The sequence below is a fragment of the Brachionichthys hirsutus genome, chromosome 1 (assembly GCF_040956055.1).
Source record: "Brachionichthys hirsutus isolate HB-005 chromosome 1, CSIRO-AGI_Bhir_v1, whole genome shotgun sequence".
NCBI classification, from domain to species: domain Eukaryota; kingdom Metazoa; phylum Chordata; class Actinopteri; order Lophiiformes; family Brachionichthyidae; genus Brachionichthys; species Brachionichthys hirsutus.
This window is the reverse complement of record NC_090897.1, coordinates 10,278,253-10,304,903: the sequence shown is the minus strand read 5'-3', so window position 1 is coordinate 10,304,903 and position 26,651 is coordinate 10,278,253. Positions and strand designations below refer to the sequence as shown.

The 26,651-nt window shown below is 43.9% G+C and overlaps 1 protein-coding gene across 1 annotated transcript in view; it reads left to right on the top strand.

Moving 5' to 3' along the window:
- zfhx3b (zinc finger homeobox 3b) overlaps positions 1-26,651 on the top strand; it is a 77,354-nt gene that overhangs the window by 5,954 nt on the left and 44,749 nt on the right. Inside the window, exon 4 of the mRNA XM_068760350.1 lies at positions 21,807-22,038. Within this exon, the coding sequence (XP_068616451.1) occupies positions 21,807-22,038 (232 nt within the window). The remainder of the gene's footprint in view (positions 1-21,806; positions 22,039-26,651) is intronic.

Below are 26,651 nucleotides of genomic sequence, written 5' to 3'. Positions count from 1 at the left end.
CTGGAGCCTTAGTTCTCATAGAAATATCCGGCCTGCCTTCCAGTAGTCATATGGAAGCAGGGCCACGCAGCTGCCACGAGAACAGCATGGCAGGTGGAATCTGGTTTGGAGGCATAGGGGTGAATCACTTGGAGACGAATGAAGAAGTGCAGGGAGACAGAGGTTTGGTGCTAATACTCCTCAGAGCGGGAAATGCTGAATCGTTCTCGACAGCCGTATTGATTTTTGCTGGACTTGGAGCTTCACCTTCTCCTCTAATCATTCCATAATAGCCAATGGATGAACACTCTCTGAACAAATGGCCATAAATCTAACAGGCCTGATACAACTTGGGTACCTATCCACTGTGTCTGCAGCCTCGGCCACTCTGCTCTTAACCCAAACTGGCATAACTGCACAAGGACACGCACATCAAATAGATCACAAGACATATATAATCACCGACTCACACTGTAGTGCTCCCTGAAAGTCTCCGTTCAATACACACGAGCAGAATGCAACACTTCAATGTGCCTTTATTTGTAATGTCATTTTTAAGTGTTTGACTTTAAAAAAAGGAAAAAGACGATTCAAACAGTTCTAGTAAAAGTATGTGAAAAATGTGGTACTTGAAACGTGTTGTATTTGTTCACATGAAAACTAAGTAAAAGAGGTCAGTTTAAGAGTCCTCAAAAAGGCTGACGGTGTAAAAAATCCTCAAGGATACACTGTGTTTCCTTTACATGAAGCCTTTGTGCCTAAATATCAGCAAAATGCAGAAATCAATGTTCAGTGTGTTTGTGAAAAAGGAAGGCGCGATGCAGGGTATCTAGATCATCTGTTAAGGGACAAAGGAGGTATTGAGAGGATAATGTACAGTTTGACATGTTAACTCTTTGACTTCTTGAAGTACAAGCAATATGATGCTCAGTTTTCAGATGTTTTTCAGATGTTCAGTATATTTATAGATGCAGACAAATACACAACATCAGCATATGTATGAGTCAGGTATTAGACAGCATAGCAAGGTCCCGTTATTCTTTCCCAGACTCTGGTCATCCTCTCCTGATGGCATGCAGGACTCACTGACCCACATTAGATCAAATAGAGGTTCTGCTGCTCAGGCACTTCCTTGTACATTTAGAGAAAGGTTTGTCTCACAGGATTGTTACAACTTAGAACGCGTCGTCTTTTTGCTCTTCTATCCTGTTTGCTTATTGAGCTCTAAAGGCCAAAGCAAATATGCGCTTTTCCTATCTGTCTCTTGGACATGTGTCATGTCGCTACTGAGGCGCCGGGGGATTAAATATGTACAACACATCCAGGCATGATCATTTTTATGACTTAAGCTTCTTAAGATGGCTGCCTTTTTATATATATATATATATATATATATATATATATATATAACCAATTGATCTTCCAAGAAAGATTGTGTGCATTTGTCCAGAAATGACCTGCCATCCCAGCCTTATACCACTGCAGTTCATGTCATCTCAGATGTCAGTCAAAAGAAAAAAGGGTGTCCATCATTTGCTACATATCATTACAATGTTTTATGACCCATAAATGTGTTTAACAGACAACAAGAACGTGTTTGTGAGCCTTTGGCAGCGCTGGCTCAACTAATGCTTGGTTATACTATGCAAAGATGGAAAAAGGAAAATCAGTATTCATTTATTCCCTCCCAAGGAAATCTGATGCAAATAGCACCATTTTTAACCTTTTTTGGAGAGAAAATAAATCATCAAGTCAGCATAAACAGACCGTATGATGTGGGAGATGCTTGGGACACTTCACCCAAATCAAACTGGTTTGCATTAAACAGGCCCTTTGTGTGCACAGCTCCATATAAATTTCAGCCTGTAATTACTGGAATTAAAAAGGAAGGTTTAAACTGAGGGCTAAGCTCGATGGGATAATTTGAGAGTCTGTGGTATGCGGCCCATATTAGGGCTTTCTAAAAATATCACCCCCACCACCCCATGTATTGGAATGTTCCAAAAGACCACAGAAAGATCCAGCAAGTCATCCTGACCACATGAACCACCACACAGCAGGGGGTGATGCGGCCTTTTCCTGTGTACTTTGTCCTCAGTTGAAAGATACCCATTATGATCGCTGTGTGTTCTGCCAACACACTCCTCTGCTGCTCTGAAGCTGACTTTCACCTTTTTTTTCCATGGATGATAGGGTTTTTAGTGGATGTGATGATACCATGATGGTCACCAATCTGTTCCAAGAATGGTCACTCCTAAGCGCAAACAGATGGGTTCCATCGCAATATCCATATATCCAAATGTTAGTTTGCATACCGTGTGTTTTCAGATTATGTAGCTCTGCCCTGAGACTCACTTCCTCTTGAAAAACACCCTCATCTTGCATTCTCGGTTTACAGTTAGCCCTGCGCATGATATGTGAATATGATCGCTGTTGTATTGCAGCAGTGTGCCTCCGGGCTTGGCTATGTGTTGGTGCAGAGGTGAGATGAGTGGAACTAATCCTGCTCTTAGGCCCCGGCTTCACTGGCTGGGCACAAAGGGGTGGGGCCTAACCAGGCCTGGCGATGGGCCTCAGGTTCCAGTCAAGGGTTGTTGGAAAGGGGAGGAGCATGGGGGAGCGGGGGTTGGCTGACTACCTTCCTTGTCTCAAGGGTTGGTGCAATAGGCGGTAATTGAGATTGATTGGATGTTATTTTTCCTCTTGCAAATGTAGTCCATTAGCTTGGCACATGCATAATCAGTTTAGAGCGCAGTTAGCTGAGTGTAATCATGTTCTTCGGTGTCTGCTCGCGCAAAATCCACTCCAGATGCCGCTTTACCATAGAAAGAAAGGGAGAAAGTGCCGTCACTATCAGACAGGAAATCTTTAACCATCAAAGTCCTGACACCCCCCCATCATCTGTCCTTGACCCCCTCTACACATAACTGTACAAACTTTTCAACTATTTCTCTTTCTGCCTGACACAGGGGCACTATGTGTTTCTTTGCCAATGAGAAAAAAAGGACTTTAGATTTTAAGATATGCATTTTTAACGAACTAACAGAGTTAGGTGGAGTCGAGTAGCTGGCCTATTAACCAAACCGCATACATCTGCATAGTGGATGTAGTTACTGCTTTTATTTTGCTCTATTTATTCCTATGAATCAGCGAATAGCGAGGAAATAAAATGTCTACCTTCTGCAGATGCCAAATAATCACAATGTAAAATAAGAGAAGAAGTAGTCGTGTAAGGGATTAGATTTGAGATTGTAAAATGCATTAAGGTACATCACTGATTCTCCGTTTCAGCAGAGCCGAGGACTGTCCAGTTCTCTGACAGCAGTTTGCAGTTGGTGCACAACCGCAAATATAATCCATCTGTTTTGCAGCTCATGAAAAATATAGTGGCATTGCAGTCAAATGAAATTCTGAATTAGATTTTAGTTTGCACAGGATTCAGTCAGGCTAAATGAGACTGTGGCTAATTTTAAGTCAAGAATAGTTACAAATTCTTGTTGCTGAAACTGTTGATGCACAGTTGGCCGGTTGATGAATTCCCGTCCAGGATTTCCCAGTTGTGCTTGATATGCAATGGTGGTCTCATCCTGTGGTCAGATTAATATACCCAAATTGTCACACTGACTATCATCAAGATGGGAATTGCAGAAGGTATTGAGAGATGTCTTGTGAATTGACATCTAACGGCTGCCTGGCCTTGCCCACTTACCTATCGGATAGTTCTGAGAAGAGGAGGGGTAGGACGGAGATGGGGAAACAAGCACAGGGGTTGGGAGGGCGACAGGAGGGTTGGAAGGATAGATACTCTGCTAATTATCATGGCTAGCCTATGATTGTTCAGTAATAGTGCTCAGTGGGAAAGGTTGCAGCAGTTCCAGGAAGAGCTGAGCTCTGATTTACTGGTACTATCGCTCTAATAAAGCGCTCGCTGCACATCCTGGGAGACAGCCCATTTTCTCCTTTCACATGCACAAGCGTGTGAACGCACACACACACACGCACACACACACTACTAATCTAAAGTGCCAGCAAATGACAACATACACACTCATGAAATGTATCATTTTAATCGCTCACAGAGAAGTTTTCATAATAAGATTCAGTACAAGTGATGTGCATGTTATCAAAGCCTTAACTTCCCACTAAGGAGTAATTAAAATTGTGTATGGGTGCCTGTAACACCGCTCCAGTCAGCAGTCTTTATCCTGGAGGCTGGTTATACCCTGAGTGTCAGTAGTTGCCGGCAGGGTGTCAAACTTCGGTGTCTTCCCACTGTCACCCTGACAGGTGAGCAGAACATGGAAGGAGTGGCACACCCCAAAAATAGGGGTTGATGGCGTGTGAGCCTCGTCAGGGAAGTTAGGCGGGCTAGAAGACTTGAATGTCTGGCATTGTGCAGGAATTTCACAACTTGTCTTGCTCCCACCCCTTGAGAAGGCTGGGGGAAAGGATCAGGCGTTGACCCGAAACACAGCTGCTGCTGCTGACTGTAAGCACATGCTACCTTAAAGAAGTAGAGGAAAACAAACAAACTAAAAAGGGTGAATTCCGCTTGGATGGAGGAACCTGGTCTTTTCTCAGCTGTTCTTCAGTGGTTGTGCCAGAGTCGGAATGGATAGTGTAATACAGAGAATAGTTCCTGTGCTAGATGTGCTATCATGACGGCGATAAATTATTGTATGTTCCATCACATAAAACCATACAGGAGGGAAGTCTGGAGTGATTCCCAATACATCATTGAATTCATCTTTGTTTTGTAATTCTAACAAAAGGCGAAACAGAGATATTCTGTTTTGAAGTTTTTTTTGCTTTTTTTGCACATAGTTTATTATTTAGAGGACATTTCTGTCCTGCAGTGAGTCTGTATCTACTCTAAATTATACTAAGGATCTTCCTGCTTCTGTCTTGTCTTCTGTCCAGCCTGTAATTATCAGTGGCTTCCGCAATTTCCCTTGAATGCATTATTTATTTGGTAGTTAAACTGTAGTAAAATCAGTTGCCATGGAGCCTGAATATCACAGCATTTGAAAGTAAACAATTCTATTTCATGAACACCAACACAGACAGGATTGAGTTGTTTTTGCCCAACTGTTCATTACCTGTAGTGACCTTTATCCACGGCACCTGAAACACTGGCTCGGGCAGTTGACAGGTGAACAGTGCTTTAATGAGACCAGATCTCTGGCTCTGTGAATCTGTGTAGCTGCTGGGCTGAAGGGTGAATGAACGTGAGGCGGCCAGTTTTACCGGCTCTGTGCCATCAATACATCAGTGGCTAAGCTGCCAGATTAATGGCCTCCAAGTAGTCAGGGCCACAGAACTGCTCAGCTGTGATGTCTGTGTACACTGTGGCTGTGCATGAATGCAAGGTAGGGTGTTGAGATACAAGAAGGCAAGCAGGTCTAGGTACCAGGATGAGCACAGAGGGACCCCTATTCTGTTCTGGTTTGACATGGGGCAGATACATTATGTGGTTGTAGTTGTTGTTATATTCCTCTTGCTTTGTAAATCCTCCATTGTAGGCCCAAAAGGATGCTTTAGTAGTTAAACACCATTTTAGAAGCAGTAGTCTTATTTTACATACATACATACTTTAGTTTGGAAGCTGGGCAGCATGGTGGCGCAGTGGCTAGCGCTGCTGCCTCACAGCAAGAAGGTCACGGGTTCAAATCTGACTTGGCGGCCTTTCTGTGAGGAGTTTGCATGTTCTCCCCGTGTCTGAGTGGGTTCTCTCTGGGTTCTCCGGCTTCCTCCCACCAACAAAAACATGCGAATGAGGTGAAATGGTTACACTAAATTGTCCGTAGGTGTGTGTGTGAATGATTGTCTGTCTGTGTGGCCCTGCAATGAACGCAGCTGGTGGCTTGTCCAGGATGTACCCTGCCCCTTGCCCGTTGACTGCTGACCCACGCCCCGGTAATGGACTAAGCGGTCAAGAAGATGAATGAATTACTCGTTTGGAGGTACTACATATATCACAAATACTACATACAGTACTGTATGTTTGACAGCTCTTTATGTATTAACATAACCAGCTGGGTTTCCTGTTTGTTGAATGAAGGCTTATTCAAAACAATGAATGATTTACAGTAGAATTAGGCTTGCAGAGGCTATATCTATTGAACATGGCTTTATTAATTCATTGATTAATTCATTGATTTTTGCTACTGATGAATGAAGTTATTCAATCCCCCCAAGGTCCTCCAATTTTGTTGTGATGAATTGATTACTGTTTAATTGTAACATTGGTAATCCTTCCTTGTTCTCATTGGCTGCTTGTATTTAGTGGTGGATCCGAGTGATGCTGACGCTTCCAAGCATTTTCTTCCTCAGGCGTCTGTTTTGGATGGCTTATGTAGCACAAACTCTGAAGTGACGTATTCTGCATCGGCCCTGTGTAACCACCAAAAACTTGAGTAAATATGTACGATTTGCCAATTTCCTGAGGACCATTGTCTTGGTTGAATTTGCTTGAAACAGTGGCCTTTTTGAGTGCCACGAGAGCATAGGCCTCTCTTCTGTTACTGCTTGTCTATTCATTTTTCTCCTAATTGCTATGTGCTTGAGATCGGGTTTGATCCTGGGACTTGTAAATCTATCAGTACCATGCAGTAAATGTTTTTCCCAGATGTAGAAGAGAAGATTTCATCCTTTTGTAATCAGGTCCTACAGCCTGGGGTGTCATGTGGTTTTTATTTGGGGCCCTGGAAAATATAATGTTGCACCTTTTTTTCTCATCATGCCTTTCATTCTTCTACATTCTTCTTGAAGATGGGTAGAATGGAAGGATATAAATAAATAAAAAGTAGCAGGGAATATAATCTCTTGTTTTAAATTATAAGATGAAGATTAGCTAGAAGTGATGTAAGAGATATTGAAGAGAGTGTATGGTTCAGGAGACAAACGCAAAGCCATGAAACCAAGCAATTACACAGTTCCCCAGATCAAGAGTATCAGGAAAAAAAATAATCTTTTTTTAACTTCAGGAATGTTCCCAAATGTTATCTCTCCCATGGGTGTCATCTCCTACACCTGTGTTCCACTTTAAATTTACTGCTGGAATAAGGAAGAGGGGGAGGGGGAGAGAGTTCGGGGGGAAAAAGTTAAAATGAGTGAAAAAAAAAAGAGACAGCTTTAAGAGTTGGGGACAAGAATGCTCTTCAGCTTCTCAAGGGCACTGATACTTTATGGCCTTGACATTCCATCATGACAAGCAGATGCCCAAAATAGACAGAGCGGTATTAGAGAGAAGTTAAACTAACCCGACAGATCATCTCTGCTCCTCGCTCACCTTCACCTCACCCTGCACTAGTCTTGTGGTGAACATCAGGTTCCTGAATGGTTCCTTTTTAGTAGCCAGAGTTAGTGAAAGCAAAGGACTGACATGCTTTAGGTCAGTATTAGCAAGATGTTTTATTCTCATGCTAATTTACAGAGGCTGAGATACATACAGGCACAAGTAGAGGAAGTCTCCATAGCCATTGAACTCCTAGTATTGCTGTCATCCATTTAGCATCTTCACTCGCTGATTTCTTTTCCAGCTCCTCAAGCTCTTTGTTTTAATGTCAGCACATTCAATCAAGACTAGTCCTAAAATCAAAGACTGGTGAGTCATTCACATTTGGATCTGTCCTGCAGATCTGTCACTAGGTAGGAATGTCTTAATTTTATTGCCGTTAGGTTGGAATAGTTTTGTTGAAAGCATTTAACCCGTTAGGAATATCCGTGGTAACCGTTTGAATGAGAATTCTGGGACTTTCTAGAGTTTGAACAAGAAATTATGAGATCTAGAATCTTGGTATGTTCAGTTTTATTTGTCCTAATGCAGGTAGTTGAACCGTGTAGTTAAATCGCACCATCTGGACAAATGGCTAGAGTTCTTTTTAGTGTGAGATAGACTTCAAAACAGACTTAAGTCTTATGTAGTTGGAAGATTTTGTGTGAGGAAGGAAACCGTTTCTGATCAGGAAATTTGAGGAACTAAATTAAAAAAGATCTTCTCTTACACAACAAATCAAGCTAACACATTTTCTTCCCATTTTTGGTTGATGTTTTAAGGTTGAACTTTCATTACCGAATGATTGAAAATAATGGAATTGTTGACACTCTGTTTGAGGCTTTTAGAGGTCAAATTAGGTCAGAAAATAGTTTCTGACACAATAGGAGATAATAAAATGCAGGTCCACATTATGCATTGCAATTTTACTCTGAATACATTGTCATGGAAGGACTAAGTGTCTTGCATGGATACTGGGCATGTTACATTTGTGTAATTAAGAGAGATCAGTCCTTGCATCCGGATATCCAACATTTAAATACCCAGTATTTCTGTTAACATTCAAATCAATAAACATGACGAAGCCATCACCACGAATCCAGGGGTTTATATATGAAAATCAAACACTATCTGCCATCTGTGATCAGAAGCAACAGACATCAGGCCAGGGTTACCAAGGCAGTACAGGAAAAGCCATTAACTGCCAATCACTTCATCGATCGACAAGCCAGTCTACCACTAGACCCCGCTCTCTACCCCCACCCACCCCTGCCCACAGACACACATATAGTCCATCAGCGTTCACTATGCGATGCACACACACACACAATCCGATGCATGCACATAGCCATGAATGCATTCTTATCTTTTCGTGCACCAGATCTACGTGATGACTAACCTTTGGTGGAGTTTGTCTTCTTCCTGCCTGAATCATGCTATCTTTTCAGTAATATTGAGTCTCGGTTTCAGGATCAACATTCTGTTCAGATTAGGCTTGTCCGAATTTTTTTTTTATATTGGTTCACCAAACCCAATATGTTACTTAAAGGACAGTCGAGATGCTGGTCAGAAGATATTTCCGCTTGATCGCAGTCTTGTAATCTCTCCATTACCATCAAAATGAGACTGGGCGCTCTCATTTCACTTGTTCTGCCTCCACATTTTTGGAGTCAACACTCAGATAAGAAAAGAAATAATAGAGTTGGGGAAGGAAAAAAAAAAGAAAACATATATATTTTTCTTCCACTTGCATTGATATTGCAAAAACTGAAGGCCATTGCAAGAATATTTACCGACTTCCCAATTTAATAGAGATGTGTATATCAGAGTGATCTAGATCAGAGGTCACGGCTGGGGGGAGCAATTAAAGGTTATGGATCCAGAAGCTCTGGTCCTGTCCCATTGTGTGTGTGTATGTTGTAGACAGAAACAGATAGGTGAACTAAAAGGCTTGCAGAGGCAATATCTATCCAACATGGCTGTATTAATTAATTGATCTTTGCTACTGATGAACTAGTGATGCATTAGTCAGGGACCCAAATGCATGCACCACCTGCAGGCGTATACTTGTAGTGACGTGGATGGTTTTGTTCTTAATTGTAGACACGCAATGCACTCGCACCGCTCTATTTCAGCCATTACAAATCATGTGAAACAAGTTATACCCACGATCAGTCATACGTGGTCGTCTGTAGCATTGACATTTTTTTTTCTCTTTATGGTCCTCTCTTTTATTTGTGCCGTCTTCTTTGTTACTCGGTTGCGTTAGGTCAGCCTTCGCCGGGCCGCACAATAGCCAGAGAAAGAACAGATATGATGGATGTGGCCTCGGGCCTATGCACTCGCTCTGCATCTGTGGTGGCCTCATCCGCACATCAGACACGGGGAGAGGGAGGGAGCACAGTAGGGAGGAAGGGAAGGAGGGCAGAGATACAAACCAGACCAGACATTTTCCTCGTTCCGCTCATAAATATTTGTGTGGCTGATTTATAAACAGTGCAGCGAGAGAAGAGATCAAAGTGAACTCTAACACTTGTGTAAAACCTGGACTTTTTCAGGACACTGCTCTGCACACCGTGCTTGTATTAAGTACAAAGCCACAGATCAGGAGACATTGGCATGAAAACTGAATGTCCAGTCACGCTGAAGAACTCCGTATTCCTTCAGCTGCGAGTCTCGTCCCCAAAGCACAAGCGTCTCATTTTCTAAAACTTGAAATGAGCTCAAATGCGCATCCTGTGTAAACTCCCCTGAGGTCAGCTGCTCCGTGGATGTGTTTTAAATGGCTGCCGTAATGCTAAACCGTGGCGACGCACTGAGGAATCACTGTGTCCTGGTAGTTGTAGAGTACTGTTTGTCACAGTAGACAGCTGCACATGCTGATTCAGGCAACCAGATGGTCCGGCGCAACACGGCGGCCAAGCCTCCCGTGTGACAGCGAGGATGGATCGGGGCCGGGTGAGGTCGGCGTGAATGTATTTTATAAATATGCGTGTTCATTGCAGCAGAGCGTTGGCTTCACACCAGTTCATGTGTCTAAGCGCTGCCAGAGAGGAACACACAAACATGCACAGCTATAGCACTACGAGACTGGCGTTCCACACACACATACTCAGTTCTAAAATGTAGGGCAGAAAAATGCATTCCTCTGTCTCCGGCCCTCACCCTGGTTTAAATCAGCTAAAGCTGTTTGGGAGGAAAAATAGCCCCAGCGAAGAAACCCTTCTTCAGAGGAGATTCCCTCCTTGTCCGTCAGCAGGACAGGGTGTTCTCCATGTGGCGAGGCCTGTGAGCGTTGAGGTTAAACAGCTGCCTCTCTGCTGTCGGTCTGTCTGAATACCTGGAGACATCTGGCTTCTCTCGCATCGGAAACACAGTGGCTTTTTATTTTTTTGTCGTAGTCAATTCACTTTTCGTTAACCTTTTTTTGCATGGTAAACTTCTCAATGATACATGTTATAGAATATAGAGTATATCCATGGCGATCTATTTCCGAAGCATTCCTCAGCGACAGGCGGCACATCTAACTTCTACTATTGCACATGTTGTGTGTGTCCGATCAGCTGGGCGCGTCTTGATGAAGGGCTTGAGAGCGACTGCAGATTGTCTTACACATGCTGCGTCTTTGCAGGGAGTTCAAAGTCCCTGCTGAACATCAGGGGGCTTATGCTGAATGAGGCTGACGAGCTGAAGCCTGTGCTCTGGAAAGGGTTACTGAATTATTCCTGATGGTTTCAGGAGTAACTGTCTGACCACAGGACTGGGGAATATTAATCATTTATTTGATTGTCTGCATGTGCTGATTAATCAATTTGAGTAGGAGCTGCAGGATTAACTACCCTATTATTCCCCTGTAAGAGCAGATAAGAGATTAGGCTTTAAAATATCATATTACATTTATCATTTATTTTTAGTTCCCTGCTGATGGGGGTGAAATAAAAACTGAGGTGAGATTAGGCAGACCAGCAACATGGGGAAAGTGTTAAGGGGGGGATGTCTTTCCTCTAAATGTTAGTACTTCAGAGGATGAGGAAGGAAGACGTAGCGTTGTAGCTCTTCGAACACGACAGAGAAAACCAAGTTGTGCAACTGGGAGTGAGAGAGCAGAGAGAAAAGGGGGTGGAGAGACAGGAGGGAACAGGAAGTTGATGGGAAAGTGATAGCTGCCTCCACCTGGAGTACAGCCCGAGCTGTGTGCTCGGAGGGAAAGAAAAGCAAGGGAAAGGAGGGCGGTGCAGCAGCTGACTCCTCTCCTGTGCTCTGCTCCAGGTAAGTTTTGACGCTCACGCCAAGTATAGCTTAGAGTGATCCGGCAATGCCAGCATTCCTGCTCACGCCACTCACTATCTGTTCAGTCTATAAATCCTCCAACTGCCAGCTGTTTAATGTGTTATGTCATGTGGTAATGCCTTTGATTCCAACATGCCTCCATTTGTAAATACAAGAGGCACTCAAAAGGCTGTGGTTTCTACAAGCATGGCGCCCCCGGCGCTTTGGTTGGGAATGCAGTGAGAGGCAGAAGGATTGAAAGAGTGCGGCAGGGAGGGAGGGAGGGAGGGAGAAACTGTATACACTTCCCGTTGCTCCTCTGCCAATCCCTCTCCCCGCTGCCTCTGGTTGCACAGGCAGGCAGTGTGTGAGGAGTCCGAGAGGAAGGAGTATATCCTCTCTGCACTGAGCCCAGCTCCATAATGATGCAGCTTTTACCTTTTAACTCTTTCCTCCCAGGGTTGAGATTAGCGCTCACCATGCTTCATTTGCTGAACGATTACTGAACAAGAGCGCAATGTAGTCAATAAAGAGGAAGGGGGGAAAGAGTTAGCCTTTGAAGAATAGTTTGGGATTTTGTTGGACGATTTAGCCGCATGTACGGCGCAGCCAGTAATGGCAGCTTGGTGTGAGATATCTGTTATAGCAGATCTTTGTTTTACCAGCTCTTTAATTCAGTAGTCAACCACTGGAATTACAACCACATCTTTTTCTCTGATGTCCCTGAACACAGAGGTCAGCAAGCTGTCTGATGAAAACAGATTCAAATCCTATAGGTTGGGCTTTTATGTGATCTTAAACTAGCATACACTTCCATACAAGTTACACAAAGCACTCTTTTGTGTTGGCTTATCATATCCTTTATTCAATGTCCCCAAATGCTTTTAGGCAGCCAGCACAATGGCCTCCGTGAAGACACTTGCTGATGTCATGAATAGTTCTTTAGATGAGCTTCAATGAGTAGCTATCACAAGACCTCCTGACGCACTGTAAAGGGTTTTGCCAGCGTAGTAAGCCCCTTCCAATTAGTCTGGTCCAATTGATTTTTAGTAATGACAGCTATATCTCAGCTGCAATTATGGTACACTGGGAATGATGAGGGTTTAGAGTATTGATCTTCAATTGATCTACCTGATCAATGGTTACTTTTGTTTCATTTTTATGGAAAGTGCAACAGAATGACCCTGTGAAGAAACGTTAGCAAATCCCTTATGTATTAGCGATAGAGTCTGTTATACGTTTGGGAAGCTGCACAGTGCACCATTTTTCAACACAAGTGCACCCCATCCCTGCAGGCATAGGTCAAAGGTTACAATTGGTCTTATGAAGACAGAAACATCTAACTCTGGCCCCTGTGAAGGAGAAAGCAGCTGTGTCTATTCTGCATTTTAATTGCAGGTTTGTATTTCATAGAGATAACACTAACTACTAAGTTCAGAAGAGTGTGGTGGTTTCCTTTGCACAAATGCTGAGAAGACATTCAACTCCAAAATAGCCAAACTGAAGAAGGAAACAGTATTTTTTGTTTGACTTAAATGTTGAGCTTCGTCACATCCTCGTTAATAGTCAAGGCCAAAAGTGCAATGTCAGGTTTTGCTCTTCAAAGTTGCAGCTTTTAAGTTGGCAGGTGAAACTGGTGGGTGTTTCGTGCATGAACTACTTGAAGAACCCTCATCAGCAGTTTCACACCAACAAGGTACTTTATGTTGCATGGAAATAAGCCCACATACAGTATAGAGCCACTCTGGATACTCACCTCCTCTCAACCCCACTCCACCCCATTACATGTATTTTTTAAGAAGAGGACCTCTCCAAGGCCAAGCCGCTGCCTTTTCAGCACAGTGCTGCTAATAAAGGTAGCTGCGTAAGACGGGGTTAAATATTGCCACCGACGGAGCACATCATCACTGTTTTTAACTAGCTTGCATCTCTAGTGAGTCAGAGCAAGGGCAGTCACGAACAGCTAAATATTTCCCCTCATGGGCTCTCATACACCTTCACCCCAAAACACATTTCTATACATTTTACATAAAAAGATACAGGATTGTCAGAACAAATACAGCTATCGTGGCCGTACTGCGTAGCCTGAAGCTGCAACCAATTATGTGGTAATGAAATATTTACACTACCAAACTGAGAGTGGCAGAGTCGAGAGCTAGATAATATAATCCCGAGGAGCCTGTGTTCTGTCTCTCCTCTATGCCGTTACATCAGCGGACAAGGCAGAGCGCCAGCGCAGCTGACGATGGGCGTAAAAGCAGCAGCGTGGGCATGCCTGCAGGTCGGGAAGCATGGCTTTGTGTCAGCCCTACTGCTGTGAGCACATTTAGGAGCTTTCACTTTGTCATAGTAGCCACCGTGGTGGAAAGAAGACTCCCGATTGTAGTGTGACTCTCGAAGTGTTATTTTGATTCTGATTGCTGCGCCCCCCCACTTTGACATGGCAGTGAATCAACATTCATTGCACAGTGTGATGTTTGTTCTTGAGGACTAATTGTGTTTGGGCAATGTTCCTGCTCTGAATGTAATTCTGACTGACTGCATTAATCATTACAAGTAGTGTTTGCCTATATCTTCATCTAACACCCTCTTACCCCCCCACCCCCCACCTCAATATTTCTGATCACTCCTGTAGGGCTGGTTGACTGCTGCTCTTTCGGAACTTTGTGCTTTGTGTTTCGTTCTACATTCAAGCAGCGCTTTGTTTTGTTAAATTCACTGCGGTCGTCTCTGCAAGCCTGTGCAGGCTGGCAAGTGACACATGAGAGGCGGTGAGGTGTTGGAGGCTTTTCTCAGCCGTGTGGGTGCAGAGTCGTCTCTGCCGTTCCTCTACTAACACATCAGTGACCTGTAGCACAGCCAAGTCCAAGTTCTAGGTAGTTAGTCGACTGGCTTTCAGCTAATATGCACAGACTTTCATTAACGGCTCTCATTAGACAACGGGAGAAGTGCCTTCTCTACATTCCTGAGATTTTTCTTTTAGCGTTGTGTTTCATTCCATTTTCAAGCATTGCTCTGGTGACCTGTGGTAGACCTGCGGAATCAATCCCAGGACCTTCTTGCTGTGAGGCAACAGCACTACCCGCTGTGCCACCATTCTGCCCCTGATTTTTCATTTATTTTTGTTAAAATGTTTATATGAATTGAAACGTTTGTTTTGTTTAAGATGCTGATGTGGAGGAGAAAGTCCACATAAATCTCTTCTTTCATTTAGAGACACATTAAAGCAGGAGAGACACAGCAGAATGTTAAGCTGCATTTGCATGTTGGTTTTGTTTTTTGTTGTTGTTGTTGTTGTCAACAACCAGTTTACACGCAAAGTCAATGCAAATGTATGACTGAGCAAAAAAATAGTGACAAAAATCAAATGTGCTAAATCACTGTCTGATCCAAGCCAACGGGTATCAAACTGGTCCGTAGCCAGTCGTGTGTCCCCCTGATTCTAGTACAAGTAATTATTGTCACAGTTGTCCAAAATGGAAGGCTGTAATGTTGGCGCAGTAGTACAGAGAGACGGACCAGGGCAGGTCCTGATTCGCCTTTTCCCAGCTTCCAGATGGCATCTCACCAGCATGCATGTCATCAAGTGGCTGCTAACAGTTGTTTGGGCACCCCCCCCATGGCTCCACCCTTGTCTTGCCTCCTGCAGGCAGACTTATTGTACTGCAATTTTGACAAGCTCCTTCCAGCATGGCTTTCATAAAAGCACCAGGAGGTTAAGCTGTTAATTAGCTACTGAAAGAGGAGGCCATCAGCTTAATGTTAATTTGCTTTGCTGTTTTTTTTGCTTCTTCTTTTCTCTCGATCTGGTCTGACATCATTTCCTGTCTTTTTTTTTTGGAGTCATCACTGCGTGTCACAAAAGCAGAGTGGAGCTCATGTTGAAGGGTGGAGGGGGGTGTGTTTATTTTGCTATGATTAGAAGTGCACATTATGTATGTATAGCCATGCCGATCCAAATGTCCTTAATGAGAGAGACCCTGGACGACAGTGTGGGGCTCCTGTGGGCATAGACCCAGGCTCGTTATCACCACACCGAGCATTGATCTCTCCACCGCCTCCTTGCTTCTCCTCCTCCTCCCCTTTCAGAGACAGTGACTCTCACATGAATTATATGGACACATTGATCAGCTGATTGAGAGCTATAGCCCCGGGTCATTATTGAAGGAGGGATTAACCAACTCTTATTTTGTGCGTGTCTATGAGAGAGTGTATTACTCAGCTCCTTGTCACAGCACATACTGCCATAAGCACAACCTATTTGCAATGGGTGCATAAATACACTTACAAAAACACACGTGTATATATACACACGCAGCATGTAGAGCAGGATGCACAATGAACATTGCCCAAATGACTGGCTACATTGATTGCCTTCCTTCTGCAATTATGTTCCCATTGTTTACTTTCAAGCATCTTACTCATTCAAACGGAATTCAATAATTATTGCTTTATTTAATGTTAAAGTGAGTAAGAGTGGTGGGAGTGTATCTGGGACCCCTCCCAGGATACCTTGTTTCTAGGCCCATGTTAAGTCATCCTCTCCAAGGACACCTACGGCAATCCATCTTTACCACACTGCCTTCCCTTACGATGCGGAGTTCAGTTTTGCTTCCCCCCCTCCAGCCCAGAGACAAATATGCAGCCGTTTTTTATTCACCAGTAGAGATGTATCATCTCTACAGTAAGACGGCAGAGGAGGAAGCTGTGAGACACAGACATGGGATGTGGTTGATGGGTGCCAATCATTGGGAAAAGTGAAAGAGAATAAAGCCAAAGGTTGACAAATGGGGTGAAGGAGAGGTAGGTAGGCCATTGTGTGCTGGGAAGACAAAGTGCCTTTAAGCCCCAGCCTAAAATTTAGGCATGTTGGAACTTGTAGTCGTTGATTCAGAAGCATCCATTTGGCACCCAGTAAGGCCCCTGTGATTGGAGCTGTAGTTCATGGCACTGGCAGGGAGGGAATCACAGGCCAAACTGCAAGCACACGATGTCTCCAGTCACTCTGACTTGTTTTCTTGAATAGCCTCCTTACATTCTAAGGGGATCCCAAAGAGCAGGTTTTATGGCAATCCAGGACCCTACAAATGTCTGCAGATGCAACGTGCTCAGGTGCTGGGAAGGAACGTGTCATTATGTAGAATTATTTTAGTTCTAGACCTTGTGTAAAAATAAATAATTCTGTCCCCTCAAATATGGACACTCGATTGCAGTGCGTTGCATGACTGGTGTGATTTCTAGCTGCCAAATGTTTATGAGTCTCCATTGAAATCCACGTACGCTCCTGCACTCGCGTGTACCGACTCTGTCCTGCAAATCAGGGCGGTTGCGCTACCCGGACAGATGCTCACTGACTGCCTCACACAGGGATTTTGGCAGCCCTCTCTGAATTGATAGCTATTTAGCTCTCAGATCGTCATCTGTTTTAATGCATTAATTTTGTATTAACAGCACTGGCAAATTTAATGGTGGAAATTAGGGTATGATCATAATGGTGTACCTGCGTGTGTCTGTCCGTCTGGCTTGCTGACTGGCACTGTGTGTGTGCGTGCGTGTCTGCCTGTACATTTCTGATGTTCTTTATGTCTATACTTTCGTACGTGTTTGTTGTGAGTACATGCTGTTTTATAAGACTCCACTGGGAGCCATTCTTTGGAATTACCGGCTCTCTGTCTCTCTTCCACCCTTCCAGTAATACCCACCTCTATCTTGTGTTAGTTGGGCTCTCTCAGCAACCACACTATTTTGTGTTAAAGGTGCACTTTTACTTTGCATTTAAGTGGATGGAAATTCAAATGCATGCAGTGCTCTGGGTGGGTGGTGAAACTGATACGGGCCTGTGTTGCCCACTCAGAGGGCAAGGTGCACTGTAGAGTTATGAGAGAAATAGAGAGGATGGGGTATTGCCCACACCGCCCCTGTCCCTCTCCACCTGAAAAAGGCACAGTGCAGAAAGTGATGAGGTGCTCCAGGGAAGAGAGCTGTTTGATTTTTTTTTTTACTTTAACAACCACTGCAGCATGAACATGCTTATAGCTGATCACTTCTGTCGACAAGTAAAATAGAATGTGGTCTGTCATTTTAAACATGGCAATATCACCCAAACCTCAATGGTTTAGTTAAGTGTCATTTTGCCTCAGTTCATCCTCACCTACAATAAACGTGTCTTTGTGACGTTACATACAGTCACGTCAACACAGCATGTCCCAGTCCCCATTTGAGTGCATCACTTCATTCTACACATTTGCACTATCAATATGACTGTATTGAATTCATGCCATTGACCCAGCCAGTCCCCCCCCCCCCCCCCCGTCCCCCCCCCCCCCCCCCCCCCCCCCCCCCCCCCATTATCCCCCAGAGCGCCCCTCTTTTTGGGGCCCTAATCGGGGTGTTTAGAAAGTCCGGAGCTGTGCCGACCAAATCTTCCCAGCACAACATGACTTTTTCATTAAGCCGCCAAATTCCTGCTCTCTAGTTGGAGATGATTTATCAACCAGGGGCTTCGTTGCAGGTTCATAGGAACCAGACATATAGGTCTTGTCTAAAGCTTTATTATGTTTCACATTAACAGTGTGTACGTATGCGTGTGTGTGAGTGTGAGTGTGAGTGGGTGAACCATGATGGACTGACTGTACTGTGTTCGTGCTGCGCTCTCAAATGTGATCCTAGGAGTCTCTCACATGGGTGATGGTCGAGAAAATCCATGACGGTCAAACTGTTTGTGAGGATGATCGGAGGCTTTCGTTCTTGCTCAACAGGCCAAACAACGGAATGTTGCCTCCAATATAATGTTGACTGGACTCAACTTCCCTTTTTGGGTTTCAAGGTTCTAAAAAAATGCTGATTACTGAGAAGTGTGTCATCATCACCGTGCCATTGGTGATGCCACCACAGCGGTTGAGCGTGGCAGTGATCAGACGACTAGCTGCGCTGAGGTGACGTGCTATCCTCTAATTAAAATTATCAGAGTTGAGTCAGGTTGAGACAACCCAGTTTAACCTCCTAGAAGCACACATGATGTTTTTGTGTCTCAGTGTTCCCTGAAATACTGAATTAGCTGAGTCGACCTCGATGATGAAGCGTTTGGTATTTGGTTTGTTCTTTTACCTAATGCACTGACTAAATCGCCCCAGACTGCTTTTGGTCGAGGCCAGTGATGGTGAAAGTGCTGGTGTAGCCATCGGACGTGCAGATGGAGCTCTGTGTACTGGGACAATCCAGGTTTGGCTCTATTAATGCCGTCTCCCATGGCAGTCAGTTCTATAGTGAATTACGACCAATTCTGAAGCAGGCGGTCTTGGATCAGTCCGATGTAAACCCTTGGCTTCTTATGGAGAACTGTAAAACTCAGGATTCTTTTTTACTGCCTGAGACTAGCTTTGAAGTTTCAGGCAGGTGCTGTCTTTTTTTCCAAACGTTTCCTCTTGTAGATTTTTGGAGCCTTGAGTCATTTGCCAGCGAAATATTTATTTCTTTATTTTAATTCAAGGCATCTGCTCGGCCTAAAAGCAGTTAGCATGACGGATACGGTGTTATCTATAACTGAATCTGTCTCTCAGGTTTCTCTGCACCTCTGTTCGGATGCACTATTTGTGCACGGAAGAGAACAAAAAGGTGAAGGAGGAAGGCCCTCGCAGAATCAGGCAACACTTATCCATGACATCATGGATGGTTTAAAACGAACCTGAGAATGAAAGCACGCAGAGACACAGAGCCTTTCACAATCACCTAATAACTCTATTATACTGAGCTGTGGGGCTCACAAAAAGGAGAAGAAGAAGAAAAACTATTCCTCTTCCTGGAAGTGGTGTCTTAATGCACAATTTAGGTGTGGAAGTGAAAAATATGATACCGAAGAGAATGAAATAGAATGGCTAAGAAAAAACCCCAAAGCAATATGCAATATTTCAAAAAAATTAAACATTAGGAGAAAAGGACAAGAGCAATTATGGAGATATATATAATATAGCTTAGTTTCTTTTTGATGAATTGCTCAGTTTTGTGAATTTTTGTCATTAATTAAGTGCAAGTCTGGTGTATAATGTAAAGAAGCAGAGAGATAGTCATATATTTCCAATGCAGAATTGGTAATAGAACTAAAAATACTGAATTTACCCAAATATGAGCGGAAGTATAAACTTTAATCTTAGGAGACATCATCTACGGTAATCTTCACATTAGCAGCCATTAAGTGCTTTAAAATATAAGATTGAATCAGCACAAAATGAAAGTTTCTGCTATTATGCCAGACCCATAAGATGACGCTTTGATTATGCCTATACATGAAGCAAACTGTTGACTGTGTGGCTTTTATATTTTGCAGTGAAAGTGAATTTGCATTTGGCTGCAATGAGTTGGAAAATATCAGCATATTTGATATCGTAAAAAAATGTATATCATGCATTCCTGCTTTCAGAAGATTCGAGCAACTTTCACTCGTACATCTAACAGCTTTGATAAAAGAAATTCAACTATCTAAAAAATCAAATGGATATTTGTACAGAAAATATACAACAAGCAGTACATTTCTTCTGAATTGAAAAATAGTGTTTTGTTTTAATTGACATTGGCTGTAGCAACAGTCATCAATAGTGAGAGCCTACTTTGATAGTGGGAGCCGACCATGGCATCTTCTTCTGACACAAGGTGCCATTCAGATTCTGCAGGTTTTGTTAAAGAGGTGAAGAAGCAGCCAACAAGATATTTCAGGACTGTGGAAATAAAAACGTGTTGCTCACACCATGCTGAACCATATTGTTGGCTTTGTATTGCATTTCATAGATTGTGCAATGCAGGAGTATTTAGAGTGGGGTTCTGCAATGTGCGTGTGACAAGAGCCAATGGTGTCGCTCTGTGTGGCATGCAGGCTGGTGAGGCTTGGAGGAAGTTCTTGGTTTGCAGTTTAGGATTAAAAAAGCTCTTCTATTTTTTAATCCTAAAATTCTCCTTCAAAGGAACATTAGCATCGTCTGGCATGTGCACCTTGCTACCCGGCTAGTTCGCGCTGACCTAGCCAACAGTATGAAGGATTGAACAAACTAGCACTAAAGATGTTAAACTGGAACAAGGACATGCTGTAAGTGCATTTTATTTACGGTGGAAGTAATGAACAATGAAACGGTCAAACAATTTCACCAAGTAAAATACGAAGGGATGGGTTGCAGTTTGTCTTTTGATTTCACTTTCAAAATCTGCGATGGGACTGAGCCCCCAATGTTCAAATGGCCGTGCTCTTCTCAAAGTAACAGTCAATCAGAAGGGATTCAGCCTTTCGAATGATCCTCCAATCATCATGCGGAAGCCCAGCGTCCAGGCCAGTCGAGTCCAGCCCGCCACTCCTTCATCCACCTCCAGAGATGCTGAGTGGCAGGAGGCGGGGGAAAACTGTGCCATTTATCCAATGACCGTCACCGTCAAGGTCGAGGCAGTGCAAAAAAACAAAGCTGTTCCATGCAGCCCCATTGAAGTGAATGGACGCTCGGCTTCTACAGACAAATATCGGAGAAGTGAACAAAATCGGGCCAGTCGGCTTGTGATCAGTAACTGATTCTGAATGAACTCGTCTTTGAGATGAACGTTCTAATGCACTTAGTGAAATGCAAACACATCAGCACCTATGAGACCATTTACTATTTTCGGGGGAACCTGAGCCTCCCTTGCAGTCTTGAAGCAATCGCCTCTTTTGGGTTGACAGGCCGGTACCGGTGCTGATTTCCTGTCTTCTGAAGATTGCCATCCTGTTGTGGAATTCTCCAGGCTCTCTCAGAATGTGCTAAATTCCCCCACTGCCACACCACTGGACTGATTTTGCCTCTCTTTCTCTGCGAGAGCTCAAAGATTTAACTCGCCGCGATCAATATTTAGTATCCCATGCGTGAAACAAGCAGATGTTTGGAGTTTCCTTTTTGGAGACGGGAGGCTTCTGTTGAGTGAAGGGGATCAATGCTGCCTTTCGTGTGTGTGAGGCCATAGAATCGGGGCTTCTGAAGGGTGGCTGATGTGATTCCTGCCAGCCTTTGGGCTCTTGAGATTTGCGTTCCTCCCAAGCATCTTCTGTCCTGTTAACCCACTGACACAGACACACACTCAGGCAAAATGTGCAGTCCAAACAGTTGTCCAGGAGTGCGAGGGCTCTGGATGTTAAACAACAGAGCTGTGATTGGTAATTGATTTGTTCATTTGCCAACAGTTTGAGCAATCGGTGGTGCCTACCCAGCGATCTGCCATCTACAATAAGCTCTTCCTCTCTCTCTCTCTCTCTCTCCTTCCATCCCTCCCACAGCACCTCCAGCAGCACGAACACGCGGTGGAGGGTGAGGCCTGCTACTACCACTGCGTGCTGTGCAGCTACTCGACCAAGGCCAAGCTCAACCTGATCCAGCATGTGCGCTCCATGAAGCACCAGCGCAGTGAAAGCCTCAGGAAGCTTCAGCGCTTGCAGAAGGGCCTGCCAGAGGAAGACGAGGACCTCAACTCAATCTTCACTATCCGCAAATGCCCTTCTTCTGAGACAGGTCAGGACCCGCCCCTTCGGCTAGGTTTTGGCGTCTCTTGACGCGTGTCTGTCTTTGTTCCTATGCTGCTCTGCCGCTGGTACACACAAATACACACAATCTGTCTGTCCCGATCAGACGTTTTCAAGTTCAAAACATTCGCATTCGCAACTTGCTGCTCGTAAATTGTCACTGTCTGCAACCCGTAGAACAAGCATTATCATGAATGGATAAAAAACTGATTGGTTCTGATGGTGTGTTTTAAAAAAAAAGGTGATTTAGGCGGAACAGCCATAATTGGAACACTTATAAAGAAAAACTTTATTTTATGTTGACAGAGCTGAGTGAAATTCTAACGTCTGCTTGATGTGATTCATTCTAACCTTCCCCCTCTAACTCTTCTACTGGCTGCTCCACTAGCCTTGTTCTCACTTTCCAGCTCGGCCATCATTGTAAATAAGAAGCCTTTAATGTGCTGCCTGCTGAAATGAATAGTAACCTTTATCGGATATATGGCTAATATTCAGATTGCGTTCATAAAATCAGTCCGCCCGAGCTTTCCGTCTCCAGTAAATCCAGAGGTCCCCGGTAATTGGAGCCGTCCCTGTCAGTCATTAAAGACATATTGAGACGGAGCATAAAGCCAGCGAAGGAGGAGCCAAACAACAGCAGCAGCTGCAGCAAAAACAAGGCCAGCTACAACAACAGTAGCGTGACTGGAACAAAGTGCTTCTGCTGCTCATTTATTATGGACTGATTAGGAAGAGTGAGCTGCGGTCAATTAACACTCTTTCTCAGCAGAGATTTGGTTTTCCAATCACTTTAACTCCTGTGCCCTGACAAAGGGGCTCTATTGTGTGTCCCTCCAAGAGGGAGCCATTACTTCCCTCACACACATACTCGCTGTCTGTGTTGTGCGGGGGGGGGGGGGCAGCCTGTGAAGACGCTTTGTTCCAAGGAGGCAGGGATAATGAAGCCAGCGGCCGGGAAATTGCGCAAAAAGGCAGTCACAGATCTGAAGCAAATCATTAGAGAACATATTTAGCTGCGCAATTAGGGACAATTAAGCTTTCTGCTCGCTGCACTCCAAATATGTTAATGACTACAGTACAGTGGACAAGCGAACACGCAAAGCCAAGAGGGAAGACCATCTAGGTTAAAAGGGTGGGGGGTGGGGAATTGATGGTTTCTGTGTTCAGACGGGAGGAGTTGTCGTGCCATTTGTGTGGTTACTCCCCTGCAGAGGTTCATCAAATTACAATAATCCTCTCTTACTTTAACTACAACTAGAATGCAGTAGAATTTAATTTTCACTCGGGCTGCGAGCTCACTCGATAGTTGATGTCTTTGTATTATGAGCATGTGTTTTTGCAATTTAATAATCAAAAGAGGAAGTCCATTCTGCCCATACACTCCATGAAAAGATCAAACTGAAGCATCGTAATAAATGAAATGTAGGAAAAACAAGGATACTTCACTTCCCGGTATTCGCCAGCTCTCTAACGACCCCGCATCGACCATTTTGCACTCCGAACACCTTGTTCCAACATCCTCAGTTCTACCGGTCCACCTCACAGCCCCAGCCTTTCACGAGGGCTGAACCATTCCCTCCTAGTGTAATATTTAATTTCCTCTTCACTAGCTCCTCTGTGGCACAGGACTCTTTTTTTTTTTCTTTGTGGTTAAGGCATATTTGCTAAAGTGGAGGAACTGAACTGTGGCTTGTTAAAACAAAGTTGCCCCTGGATTTCTGGGTCACCTAGACAGTAACTCCCCCACCAGCTGTTGTTGTGTGATCTCGTGAATGATTTTCTGCCTGCATTTGGTTCTTGGTTTGTAATCTGCATGGGATTTTTCTTCAAGGGCCCTGGCTTTTTGCCTTTTTACCGCTGCAGATTAATTAAATTAGACTTTAAGATTTCTCTGTTGTGTTTTACCCTCTACAACTTTGCACATGCTTCATATGAAAATTAAGCAAACACAGATTGAAGCAAAAGAACAAAAGGCCTCCATTGTTTTAATTCTTATACTCATACTGAAAAGTGCGGTTTAGGCATATTCCTTAGGGGTCCCGTCTCCATTTGTCTTATTTAACCCTGTATCTATGGGGGAAACAAAAGGGGACTCAGAGGGACCCCAACCCCTCTCAGCTGTCCTGTGTGCAAAGATCAGCACGAACTTCCACGGATGTTCCATCTGTACGCATGTTGGCGTCTACTTTTAAGGATTGAAGCTCATTAGTGGGTGATGGGTAGAGACGGGTAGAGGGTGTTAAAACCTCCAGAAAGAAGTCACTTGTGAGGACAGCTGCTTTGACAGCATGAGGACTAAATATATTTTACATTTAGTGGTTGCAAAGAAAAGGTGAGGCCTGATGGTTATGTTGATGAAAATTGTCATGTTAATGGTGACTGCTGTCACAACAGATCATCGAGGTTTCTGCGTTTAAGAGGCTCCAATAAATGCAGCATGAGGGGAAAATAGTGATGAATCGATGCAGCAATGAGTTTTGGGGAGTTTTTGTGTCAGAACTAATGTGATATTGAGCGTATGATGACCCTGTTTTGTATGAATTATGTTCACCAGGGCATATAATGCGATGACACATTGAGGTGTCTAATTTCTTAAAATTTAATTGACTTAAGTAATTTCTGCAGCACAGAAACAGAATGAGATCATGGGGCAAATTTAAAATGCATCTTGAAATACTTAAAAGGCCATCTGTCCCCTGTTTCTCGTCAATCCCTACATAATATACTGTATGAAAATACAAGCATGATTACATTTTGTCTATTTTCAGTGTGCATTAGCAGCTAACAGATTCCACATCATACTTTTGCATGCTATCTGACCAGGGTTGTGTTGAAATGTCAAATACTGTGATTAGCATTCATAGTGCCGGTCTCTCCACGTCTTTTTCTATACTGCGAAGCTCAAACACCCAATTGTGTAGGATCCATCAGAAATAAACACATCATTATGGCAAATATTTGTTTCCCCTTAAGACTGGTAGCCTCTATAGGAAATGTTTGCTTTGTTGTGTGACAGCGAAAGCTGATATTAGTAAATTTTATGCGTGTGTGTATGGAGGAGCCAGAAAATGGAGAACAAACGGGGATGACAGTGTGGATTAGCTCCTGCTGTAAATCTGCCTCAGTCACAGATGGCAGGCCCTTGATCGCTTGGCTGTGACGGCTTGGCTCTCATCGCAGGAGGAAATCCCTGTCTGTGAGTCTCGGAGGCTGGGAAGGGGAAGGCTGGGGCTGCCTGGGCAGCCGCAAGTCATTGTCTCCCGTCTGTGCAGACACAGACGCCCGAGTATTCAAGGGAGAAGACTGGTGAGGGGAGGAGGTATCTTCCAGTTGTTTCATCCGCCATACTGTGAGCGCTTTAAAGTGAAACTTCAGTCTCCAGTTAGGATCAGCAGTACTTTTAATGACTGGTTGGAGAGACTGGGCAAGGAAGCAGTGTGTGTCACCAGATGGAAATTAGATCAAAGGTTGCATACAAATGACTGCCTAATAGTGCTATCCAAAATGTGATCCATTGCTTGTTTCACTAAAAGGGGTGTACTTTCAGCGCCACACACCTAATAGTAAGGTCTGTCTTGACAACAGAGGCGCCCCTGCATGCCTTCCCGTCCCTCTCGGCCTCATGCATCATTCTTGAGATGCTCTCAAGAGAATGCTGGACAAACTGAAACGTATTGAAATGTCACTCATATTTTAGGGTTTGCACATTTTGGTTCCATGATTCAGGGACAAAATTACGAAACCAAATATCAAATGTGTATTTTATGTAACTAGACCCTCATGTTCTGGCTTCTAACCAGATTCTTGTGGCATATTAAGAGCTTTGCTATCATTCTCTAGCATCTCCAGTGGCTAAGCTGAATCTGTTAAAGCCAGGTAAAATCAGAGGTGAGTCAGGCCGCACTCTGATGACATGCAGCAGCCAAAGTCGGAGCCTTTTTTTCCCCCTGTGGGCAAGAAGAAAACAGATGATAGCCATTTCTGGAATGTCCTTTATTCATGCTTGTTAGAGTGCAAAGTAAATCTCGCCAGATACAGGATATTGTCGCCCCGAACCATCAGACGTTTTCTACACGCCATGTTTTGGCCAATCTTAAAGTAAGTTGTACAGACAGGCACTGCTGCAATGCTCTTTTAATAAAGGTTGTTATTGCACGGGTGATGCAGAGTGGATATGAGGATGAAGGCTGTGCAGACCTGGATGAGTAGGGCCCCAGAGGGCCTAGAGCTCAGCCGAGCCTCCGTCAGTCGCCTGCCATCTAATCCCATTCCGAAGGGCATCGAGGAAGCGTAGGAAATTGTGCTGTACATAGAACGTGCCAGGAAATTCATAAATGCATTACTTTTCATTTTGAACATATTACAAATGACGAGACATTTATTATGGCTTTATATATTTTGTTTAATTTGGGCACCACTATTCATATGACCCTGCATCTCGAATACAAGCTCGTCTTTTCTTTCCCAGTGCCCCCTGGTTTATGGACCAGCTCGCTATGAATTCCTCTCCTGGCTCCTCTTATTATAGTAAATTGACCAGAAAGCCACCACACTATTCTGGGATGGGCTGTGAATCAAAATGTCTGGTGTCCAGATTTTTTT